The 12,470-nt window shown below is 32.8% G+C and overlaps 1 protein-coding gene across 1 annotated transcript; it reads right to left on the bottom strand.

Moving 5' to 3' along the window:
- Positions 1-342: 342 nt before the first annotated feature.
- On the bottom strand, positions 343-1,254 carry LOC111910710 (uncharacterized). The gene has a single exon (XM_023906536.1). It carries the CDS (start codon positions 1,252-1,254, stop codon positions 343-345), a length of 912 nt encoding a protein of 303 aa, XP_023762304.1.
- Positions 1,255-12,470: the final 11,216 nt, after the last annotated feature.

The following is a 12,470-nucleotide window of genomic DNA, read 5'->3' as shown; positions in this document are numbered from 1 at the left end:
ATTGAGAAGATAGAGGGGCTATATTTATCAAAATATGACCGGTGGATTTTAAAAAACCATCATTTTCAAAAATGATATTAAAAATAACCTCAAATGAAAGAAAAAAAAAATATTCCGAAAAATATAAAGTGAACAACTATGAGTTGATTCAACACCACAGCAGAAGCTTGGCTCAAAAAATATTGATAAGGTGTATCAATATAACAATATTTACTCTATGCTAAACAAATGTATAAGATTTACATGATAATTTGGAAAAATGTATACAAAAAGCTTCAATCCATCATCTAATATTTGGAGATCTAGTAGCCTGATAATTGCAGGTGTATGATAATATTTTGGCTAGTAGAAAGAGATGAAGTTAAGAAGTGAGGTTCTGGTTGTAACCAGGTGCCTGGATATTGATTCTAAGTGAGAGTTGATGCCGTCGACAGTAGCCTCAAATTCCTCTAGTTTCTTTCGTACGGTTTGGATGAATTCCAGTTTGTTACTTGTCCTGTATCTGAATAGTGCAGCATCAAGCTGTTGCAACTCATTTATATTAGTGTCAGCTTTTTCTTCTGGTACCACTTTACTTTTGGATATATATCTTGAGACTGCTGTCCATCTGCTTCTCGATCTTCTCTTCAAAAGTGGAATAGCCAAGAATTTCAACAACAATTGCACAATAACAGCAGTGAATGCTTTAACTTCTCTGAACACTCGGATCACCGATATCAGATGGTTGTTTTCAAAATCTACCAAGGGAGAGTGGCCAATTATGCCATCCAATTGATTTAGACTAGCCAGAGACGTTTTAATGTCTCTTCTCAGTTTCTTTCTGAAGGCAGTGTTATTGTCGATGATGCTGTCGATGCTGGGACCACCATTTCTCCTTAGATCACACCCAAGATCCCTCACATGTTGTTTTGTCTGCAACATGAGATCAGATATATTGCTGAAAATATCCAAGAAACTGACAGATACATCAAGTAACTCATCCGTCCATCTCATGTTCTGATTGCTGGAATCTAACGAAGTTTTGGAAGGACATGTTTTGACAAGGTCATCAAAACATTCATACAACTCTGTCAGTTGAAACACACCGCTGCAAATGATTTCTCCCGATGCATTCGATAACGATGATGTGGACTCCCATGTTTTGAGTTTATTGATCAGCACTTTTTCGATTCGGTAGGTGCGTGGATGTGATCTGCATGGTAAAGTAACGGATCGGAAATCTTTCCTGGATGTTGGTTTTGGAGAAAACCCCATTTGATTATTTGGTCGTAGTCTTTGTTGAAATACAATTTTCTGTGATACCAACTAGCAGCATTACTCTTTTGAATTTATACGAAGTTAAAAGCCCCATAATGATTGGATGAGAGCACTGGATCACATATCATGGACTTGATTTGAAAATACTTTACGTGCATGAAAATGTGGGACAACAGACGTGGAGCCATTGCTATCTCACGGTTTTCATCCCCTTGCAATTTCTCGGTGATACGTGGCATCCCACAATTTCTTTGGTTAGAATCAGAAGCCAGGTGCATGATGTCTGTGAGATGAGACAGTTTAATGCATCTTGGGAAAATGCGAAATATGGATATCCATGTGAGAGCTAATTAAGATTGAATGAAGCACTTTTCAGACCTCGAATAGAAACAAGAAACCTGATTGTTTTTAATGAGAAAAACTAACGAGCATGGAATGGAAAGTATGGGCCTCTATCAACTTTGCATATTCTAGAGATTCCCAAAACTCTACGCATCATGTTTACCGGAAGAGGTTACGTAGACTGACGATGAGAATCCACGAAGTCGTGTTCCAGCTAGGTTTTGTTCGCATGCACACCTCTATTCCATTATTAAGATCCCCTATTCTCACGTGCCTTTCTTAGTTTGTGGCGTGTGGTGATGTTTCAGAACTCCTTAATAAACTTGAAGGAATATCCGAATATAAAGGTGAGTATGTCACAGAGGTCAACATAGAACCAACGAACAACATATTAGGCATTCTATTTATTTCTAACACTAACTTTTTTTTTTGTAAAACTACAAAAACTTATAAATTGAAAAGTTTTCAAGATTAAAAATGAATGAGAATTTATTTCAAACCTAAGGATATGACATACAAGGTAAATTTTAACTTTAGTTCAGCCCTAAAAGAAAAATAAATTTACATTTTTCAATTTGGACGAGTCTTAAAAATGAGACTAATCATGTAGTAGACACTTGGTAACTATAAAATTTATTGTTCGGTGGATAATCATTTATTGTCCCAAAAAAACTCCAATTTCATGGATATGAAAAATTGGTGATCTTTACCAATCAAATTTATTGATTGGTGGATAATTAACAAAAAATGATAATATATATGACTTTGATGTGGATCTTAAAATTTATAAAGTTATGTTGTTCACCGATATGTTAAGAACACAATTCCATTATATTTTTGAGATTCTTATGAAAAATTGATTAAATTGTATAGAATTGTCAAACAGTGACATAATTGATTAACTATTCATAGTTCGTCATACGCGTTGTACGTAGGACGTACACGACCGATCACCAGTATGTGCAACGAACCACTCGGTACGCCCAACGTACTGGGCTGCTTACCACCTTAAGTCATTTAGTGTTTAATCCATTCAACCAAGGGGTCTAACTATCAGATCTCGTCCATTTTAGGGTTCTAATAAATAAAACTTATAAAAAGGCCTCTAACTCAAACTATCAAAATGAATCAACAAGATTAGAGCCTTAGACATTCTCAAGCTCCCAAAGTGGACGAAGACTCTAGATCTAGAAGCTCAACCTCAACAATGCTTGGTCACCAAGTTTATCCTTCTTAAATACACACCAAAATGGAATTAAAACAACTTCTAATGCTCAAAATGCTCAAAGAATGAACTAGGGTTTCAATGGGACGTAATGACCAGTGGATGTTGATGCCTTATGTGGGTAAGTGTCCAAATGCCATAATGATGATTAAATAGGATGCAAACCCTAAAAATTAAGGTTTGACCCTAGCTGGCGTACACCCCACATACACCACGTACGCCCAGCTTACGTGGTTAAGTTCCCCGATTCAATGCACGCATGTATGCTAAGCGTACTAAATGTACACCCAACGTACGGCAGAACATTTTCGCGAAATGTTGATGCCTCATGTGGGTAAGTGTCCAAATGTCATAATGATGATTAAATAGGGTGCAAACACTAAAAATTAGGGTTTGGCCCTGGCAGGCGTACACCCCACATACACCGCATACACCTAGCGTATGTGGTTACGGTTAAGTACCCCGATTCATTGCGTGCATGTACGCGAAGTGTACTAAACCTACACCCAACGTACGACGGACCATTTCTGTGAAAAAAAAATTAATTTTAAAGGGCCAAACACGAACATACTTGAAATCGAATGTTACATCCTTGTAGCAAATTCACAACATGTCAGCACCTGCAACTCTTGATTCAATGCCATGGAATAGTTCAAACAAAGTTCGAACGCAAGTTCAACAACCATTGAAAGCCAGGAATAAATGTTATTGTTTCGTGAAATACAAAAATCAGAAAATTTCTAAATTAGCCCCTGTTACAAGCTTACATCGATGATTTCTTGAACGCGTTACCATGGTCGGTCTATAAAGTGAGCTTCATCTTTGTCTTGAGCATGCTAGTCAAGGTATGTTAATGGCGATCTTCCCAGATTGGCCACTGACTTTGCAATCGGCTCTTTGTCCTTGGCGACACATATGACGAAAATCTTATGTTCGGGCCCGAAAACTACCGATTGCAATATTATCATCACTAGAATGGAGGTAGATACATGATGCCCAAAAACGCAATCACTATTGTTTTAGCTGTTGAGAGCTTAATCAATCACTAGAGCCACCGCCATAGGGTCTGAGACCCTAAATCGGAGTCATTTTGATGTTGAAGAAAACATATCCTAAATAAGAAGCTCCATTAAATTGAGAACTCTTCATCAAAATCGAAGTACGCTCTGGTGAGGATGGAGAAGAAGCTCCACAAATTTAAGACGACACAAAATGATTGTTAATCACATTTATGGTGGATTTCAAATTTCAAACATTCTCTAGTTTTTTAATTCCGGGAACAAAACGACCATTGCCATGGAGAGAAAAATAAAGCTTAGGGTAAACTAGTGAGGAAGAATACGTTGGAGAAGATGAACTTGGGGTGCTTCGTATATGAGAAAGTGTGTGTGTGAGAGAGAGAGAGAGAGAGAGAGAGAGAGCCTTATTTTTATTTAATATATAAAACACTTATAGAAAATAATATAGATATAAACCTAATAAGGGATATTTAGTCATTCTAATTTTACGAGGGACCAAATCTACATACAAACATGGTAAAAACGACCATAAAGTTTAAGGTTTTGACTAAACCTAGAAAAAATACATACCACATGAACCATTTTTTAATTTCTTCTTCTTATTATTTTTAACCTATTTCAAAAGATATAATTATAATAAATCTACTAAGAAAATAGTATCAGTAATAACCAAAATAATAGTTATATATATATATATATATATATATATATATATATATATATATATATATATATATATATATATATATAGGGTTAGGATTAAATATAAATCACAAGTATTGTATGAATGTATGATTAAATTCTAGCCTTTAGATTAAAAAAAATAAAAGGATATGATACTAGCATACATGCTAGTAACATGGACTAGCAATTACTCTATAATTACACATAATTAATTATAAAGGCAAATATTAAATTTTATGAAGAGAGAGAAATGAAAATTACTTATATATTAGGCAACTAATTATGTCAAATTAATTAATAAAAATCAAATCAAATATTATATTTTATTTAATAAATTCAAATAAAAGATGTTTTTAGGATACAACGTAATGAAACATAGATGAACATATATTTTCAATCTTTCATTTTTATAGAATACGATTTCATTAAAATATATTTTTTTTTACAATTAAAATTCTTTAAGAGTATATATATATATATATATATATATATATATATATATATATATATATATATATATATATATAGAGAGAGAGAGAGAGAGAGAGAGAGAGAAAGAAAGAGAGAGAGAGAATTATTCTTATAACATAAAAGAACAATTTTTTTATAACATAAAACAAGAATATTACAACATTTGTTAGAAATATACACCAACTTATTTATTGTATTCTTTATGAATATGTAACCATTCTTAACGAATATGCACAATTTATAATATTAACTAATATTCTTTAAGAATCTATAATTATTTTTACACACTACGCACAAAATTTATACTATATAATACTATTCTTTAAGAATCTGTAACTGTTCTTGAAGAATTTTTATTTGTTTTTTATGGCTTTTGCATGTCTTTATCTTTAGCGTTTCACGTTAACCAATAAATCATTCAATTAAAATTCTTTATTTTCCTTCTATAAAGAAGAAAGAGAAGAGTTACAACATTTGGTACCAAGATTATATATTTTTAATTAGAAAAAAAGTTTATATTAAAAAAACAACAAAAAAAAAAAAAAACTACATTTCCGATGATACGCTTCACGAATCTGGACTTGTTATTATGAAATAACGAAAATTCTAAAAGATTGAGCATACTTGAACTCAACCTGTTCTATTTTTTTTTGTAGGTATGAAGATATTTAGGATTGAAAATTCTAAAAAATTAGTATAAATGAAGACATAAAAGTTAATTCGGTAAGTTGAAAGCTACATATTATTGCATAAAACTAGCACACGACTTGAGGTTTACAACCTATCGTGTTGACATTATTTTGTTTCTGTGCCATTCCAATTGAGTTAATTATGCATGTGAGTTCTATGAGTTCTCATTTGAATGCATAAATACAAAGCACCTTGATCAATGGAAAGTTCATTAATATGTAAGGATGAGTTGCTAAACTACTTGGAAGACATGGTGGGAATTCGTGTTACCATAAGGCAAGAAATCAAGATTAAGAAAGTTCAATCCATATGAGATTGGATTTGTCGTAAACTTTGGTTTTGGCAAATTCACATGGATAGGAACTCATACACCATAAAATCTAAGTGTCATAATATTCCTTCCTTCATGAAAATGACTATGAGGAAATGCTTTCACTAAGAGAGATTTTAAGAAGATAGCAATTGTGAAAATTATATTCTCAAATTCGATTATGGTTACGGCATCCCTTTCCATAGTTCGAATTGTGAGATTTGGCAATTAGTTTGAACATTTGGAACTTAGTAACATAAGTTCTGATTTGTTTAGACACGCATATGAGCTATCTAAAGTAAAGGTGTATAAGTTTGAGAAGCTTAGATAAAGGATTATCGAAGCATCTAATATTAGACATGAATTTTGTGGAATTCAATTAGCATTGTTTTCTGGAAATTCAGTTGTTTTTCGAATACATGTCAAAGCTAGTGGGAGCATAAGTGTAATGCTTATATAATAATAATCATCATGATAGTAGGAGCATAAGTGTTATGCTCGTATGATTATTATGGCAAGTATTGCAAGTTAGATATATTAGTTATAGAAAAACAAAGATTCAATTTGCAAAGTTGCATGGTTTGAAAAGTTGTTTTGCGATAATTAAGGGAGAAAATATTATACTTCGTTTCAAGATCTAAAGCTTAGATTGAGAAATTTTAATAAATTTAGTTGAAGGATACATAGTGTGCTCTCAAATTTCGATTATGATTACAGCATCCCTCTTCATAGTTCGAATTGTGAGAACGTGACACATAAAATACTATGACAGAAGATTGATAAAGTATCATATCTTTATGTAAGACATTAGGCATCGTGTCCCATACGCTTCGGGTATAGGATCGATTGCAAATGCTATAATATTTGACCATTCTAAAATTTTCCTAATGTCTAGTGCATTAAGAGGGAAAAAGGACTAGAATCGGTTTTGACTAAAATAATTAAACAACTATCAAAGGACGATCCAAAGTTCGCTGAGGATTAGTCGCTTGTGTGTAGTTGGAAGCATGGTATTGGATGGACCATATCGACATTATTATGAATAGATAAGATTCTACTAAGAATGAGTTATCATATGGCAAATATGGAAATGTTTCCATATTGGGAGTTGAATATTGAGAGTCTATGTCTAGATTAGAAGCTTTTATGAAATAAGGATGTTCAAAGGAATGTACTTTGAATGTGAGACTTCACGTCTATGGAATGGTCTTGTGTCAATTTCCAATAGAGTACTTTGTAATTTCATTGGCCAAGTCTTGGTAACTTTTGTGCTATGACTTTGCGAAAGGATCGTTGCATAAAATGTTAGAATCTAGCATATTTTAGTAGTGGCAAGAACCTTGAGTTCTAACACTAATGATAAGGATTGTGAATTGTGAAATGAGCATCATTGGAAAAGTTTTCAATTGATCTATTTCATAAAGCATGGACCATAGGAAACAAAGTGTGCATGCTTGGAGCATGGGACAACTATTGTTGTAATTCAAGTAATGAGTTGATTATCCGAAACATTAAATGATAAATAATGAGTAATCAATATGGTGGTTAAATAAAAGTGTTTTGTTTACTCTCACAAGTTTGGGGCCATATAGGATTAAGTATTATTGTTGTGTTTCAGTTTGCATGTTTTGACTTCAAGAATAACTAGGTTATTCAAACATCTACAGTCAGTCATACGTTGGGAGTAGGTATGAAGGAAGACTGTCATGAATCTGTCTGTAGATTGTCTGAAGTGTTTAGACATGACACAAGTTTGCTACAGAGTTCATGAGTGCTTTGATAAGATTAGAGTATTGGATTAAACCCACGCTCACTTGGATCACTTCATGGATTTATCACGAGTGATTAGTGAGATGATAATATTGTATATTCTTGAAACCGAGACATGTGAGTTGTTATTTGTTGGTCGGTTGCACATTGATAATAAGTAAACGCACCAGTAAATTGTTGTTATAAAACTTATTGTTGTGTGTGATTCGATCAGTAAATGCAAGCGAGCATTTGAGTTGAATTTTATCCATTCCTTTTACCCAAATTGGGATAAAAGCGATATTGTGGGCCCCTCGATGATTTAGTGATGACACCTAAGTGCTTGGACAAGCCGAGACTAAGTTGATGTGTTCAATTGTAGTCTGTTGTCAGTCGTCATAAATCGGAAGTCGAGAAACAGTATAGAAAGAATGATTAAAATTCATGTCTTATGTCTATACGATATCTTGAGAATGGAGGTATATATAATCCCTTATCTAAATGACATGCTATCTGATAAGATCAGAGTTGACAGCGGCTTTTGAAAGCTACGATAGCTGATCAGGTTCTGAAGTCAAACGGAAAATAGTTATTAGACTTATCCAAGTGGGAGAATGTTGGATTAGTGTCTATGTCCATAACTATTTTGGTATGCACTTGACCCGATTATGAGCATGGTCCTTTTGGGTTGCCTTTACCATAGCAGTATGTAGGATGAAATAAAGAGAGAAAGGTTTAATTATGATTTATTAACATATTATAAGAATAATATATTAAAGGAGAAATCATATGGTTTAATTAATATTAGTCAAGAATTAATTGATAACTAATTTTGTGGCTAAAAGAGATTAATTAAACTTAGGGGACTGGAGTTGTAATTATAAAATAATTACAATTGGGCTATGGATTACCTAATAATATATAGGTTGGACAAATTCTATGGGAAGCCCTTAAAGAATTCATCCAAGAGATATGTTTAAGGAGTCCATGGGCTGCTTAGGGCTTAAGCAGCCAGATTAGGGTTTCCTAGTTGTAAACCCTAATAGCCTACATGTATATAAAGGGCCCCTATGCCCCAAAAACGTGGAAAAAAGAGTTCCTTTAGGGTTTCTAGACGTTTTGGGCAGCCTCCTCTCTTCTCCTCTTCATCCAAGTTGCTTAGTGGTGTTTGTGACTCCATTAAAGGTGCAGCACTTGAGGCACTAAGCTTTTCAAGTCATTCAAAGCAAGGAATTGATTGTTATTGCAATATAACAATCAAAGGTAATTACTAACCCTTATTTTAGTTCTTATTTGATAGATCTAGGGTTTATAGCTTTGGATATTTAATTGCATGTTCATTAGACAAACTAGATCCAAAAGCTATTAGGGTTTTCATGTACACCATATGAATGATGGTTTGCTCAAAACCCATCAATAGTAACACAGGAGAGAGGCAGATGGTGGCAATGAAGATGGATTCTCTCATGTTAGAGGATTGGTAGTTCATGGGGATAAAAAGGATGATGGTGGAGGTTTCAGTACACCTAATGTGGAAAAGGTCGATAATACATACCATCTAACCTGTTCACAATTCTTGGAGCATCTTGAAGTGTTAGTAACATCAATTAAAATGACAAATAATGCTATGTTGGAAAGTTATTGAAAAGAAAAAAGAAGAGGAAAAGAAATCTTGGAAACAGTTGAAGTAGGCGAGGAAGATGATGACAATGGAAAAAGGAGGAAAAGAGGGCAAAAGTTACCTGTATATGGAAAATCACCATTTGTTGAAAGGATTGTTAGTATGGGTAACAAGGTGAAGTAGGATGAGAATGCATTATACAATTTAGTTTTTGCATCAAAAAGTGATTATGGGTAATTGACATAATAAAAAATTAGTGGTTTGCTTTTAAAATGTGGTGTTGTGAAATTGATTTGATTAAAATTGTTGAGCGGGGAAGAGATATGGAACATTGGGAGCGGTCATGTGTTTCATCAAGAATTCGTATATCATTTTAAACGCAACACGTTTATACATGCGATAATCATTGACTGCTGGACATCATTCATCAACAGAATGGAGGAACTAAGGGATGTAGGATCAGTTGCGAGAGTTTTCTTTGACACAATTTTTTTGGTAAGTATTCAATTTAAATGTAGTTGTAAATAATAATATGTGTTGTCTTGATTGATTAATTTATATATACAGGCGGATGAGATATTGGATGCATCAGTTGCATACGATAGAACCCAAACATTATTTGATTCGATATTGAAACTCCACATTAGAAGTCTATCAAAAAAGGATAATCTCAAGGATGATGGACTAGTAATTAAATTAATAATTGTGTTTTATCACTTACAAACCTAACATACAAATATAGCTTATTGTTATAAAATATATTTTATACCAGGTTTTCTTTCTAGTAGTTGATAAGGGTAAATATTATTTGATATGCTTTGATCTAAGGGTACCAACGTACTACATTATAGACCATGTCAACCGAACTGGTATTGTTGAAGATATATATGGAAGGATACCAGTTATTGTGTTAAGATTAAGAATTACATTGCATAAGTTTTATATAACATGAATTTTGTATTTTTAAAAAATAATTTTAATATTTTGATTGTATTGTATCGCAGAAAAAATTGTTTGGGAACTATTTAAAAACAGAGAATTACCAAAAGTCAACAACTTTCAACAAAATTAAAGCTCATGTAATGAAATTCACATGGAAAGTAGAAAAAGAAGGATCAGACTGTGGAGTGTATCTTATTAGGCATATGGATTCATATATGGGGGGAGGTGAAGGGCGTTGGCATTGCCTATTTTACAGGTAAAAAACAATGTGATACACTTGATTTAAATAATTTAAGAATCAAATACATGGTAAAGCCTAAGAAATCGGAGTACATCAAGTATAAAAGTATGTTGGAGAGAGATGTAGAAGCGTATGACAGACTTGATCCATTGGAGAAAATGTGTCTGATGAATGAAGTGACGGAAACTAGGGAGAAGCAGAGACGTGGAAGGTGTCGTTTTTAAGATGGGCATTTTATCATGGTAGGACGGTTTGTGTTGAAAGACTTTTGGTAACATATTTTGTTTTGGTCTAGGTATTTTGTTTGACGAACTATCGGAAGACGTATGTTAGGGTGTTTTATTTTGTTCTAGGAGTCTTTGTTTTGGGGAAATAGTAGAATGTGAATGATATTTGTTTTAGTTGTCTTTTTTTGGGTAGCATTAGAATTTGATTGATGTTGGAATGTGTATATCGATATGAAAATTATGAAAATATGTAATGTGTTGAAGTTTAAAATGTTTGCAATTCATGTGTTGACATAATGTTACCAATAATGATTGAGTTAAAAGATGGTTGGTAGTGTACATGTAAGTTATGGTTTTCAAGTATGTAATTACGATATGCCTTTGTTATGGAAGTTTGATAAAAGTTATAATACACATTAATCGTGGTTATCAATTGTTAGAATTATCTATCCATCATGTTCTGAAAGAATGAAATAACTTGAATAAAAGTGGTAGAATGTTTAAATATTATGTTCTTCCATGTTTGAGCGAAGTTTATATTTCAGTATTTCTGTAATGAAAAAATATTGGGTTTTTTTTGTGTGTTCTTCCGCTTTTGAGCAAAGTTTATATTTCAGTATTTCTTTAATGAAAAAATATTGGGTTTTTTTTTGTGTGTTACATAGTAGTGTTTTTGAAGGGTCTTAAAATTATAAAATATCCAAATGGTTTGCCAGTCTTCTGGAAGAATGAATATAATTTGGAATATCTATTAAATTATGTTATGATTTGTTTAGTTCCGATATTACATTGTTCTGTCACAATTGATGTAAATGGTTTAAAGTTAAATTGATTTAATGTGATTAGGAAAAATTGTGTTTTTTGGGTCATAAAAACGTAATGGAAAATAGTGATTGTATATAGTGGAAAAGTTGGGGTAATACGCTTGGATACAGAATGACAACAAAGTGTGCAATAGTGTATAACCATATATGATAATTATATCAACGACTCGCAAAATTGTAATCAATATCACTACTAAACGTGAAACAAAAGGTTTTATTGTAATATAACATTTCAAAAAAAAAAACTATATATAAAGCATACTACTTACACACGTTTTTAAGAGGAAAATTGTGTTTATCATAGTCAGCCATCTGTTTACATAAATACTTTCGCTTAGGCTTCCAACATACCTTTTCCACCATTTTTTTTAATCTCTTACCATGACTGCCAGTCCCCTTATTACGAATATCAGATGGATTCTCAATATCAGGAACATCATTAGTTAATTCTACACCTATAGTTTGGTTGTAGAATGGTTATCTTGATGGCATCTCAGGGCTGGACAATCATCTATAAAACTTTTCTCTAGTTTATTCAACTCTTCAAGGTATGACTTTAACTTTGCTGCATCATGGCTCAAAAATGAAACGCAACGATCTACTTTTAAAAAAAATTCAATAGCATTCATGTCAAAATTTGCGTCTAGCAAAGAATTAGAGAAACGCCTCTTAAGCAATTTTGTTGGAATAACATCCCGATGCCACCGTCTCATAATGTATTCTTTAGGAATCTGTTTAATACTGTAGAACTTAAAGACACAGAATATGTGCCTACACAAAAGATCGACATGTTCAAAATGCATGCAGGTATACTTGTATGAACCATCTATTTTTTAGTGTGTAACCTGGAATATTTATGATAATATAT

This window comes from Lactuca sativa, chromosome 4, assembly GCF_002870075.4.
Source record: "Lactuca sativa cultivar Salinas chromosome 4, Lsat_Salinas_v11, whole genome shotgun sequence".
Classification (NCBI taxonomy): Eukaryota; Viridiplantae; Streptophyta; class Magnoliopsida; order Asterales; family Asteraceae; genus Lactuca; species Lactuca sativa.
The sequence above is the reverse complement of the archived record's forward strand: the minus strand, read 5'-3'. Positions and strand labels throughout refer to the sequence as shown.

Excerpts from the sequence above, each read along its gene's own strand:
- LOC111910710 (XM_023906536.1), bottom strand. The coding sequence starts at position 1,254 with ATGGGGTTTTCTCCAAAACCAACATCCAGGAAAGATTTCCGATCCGTT.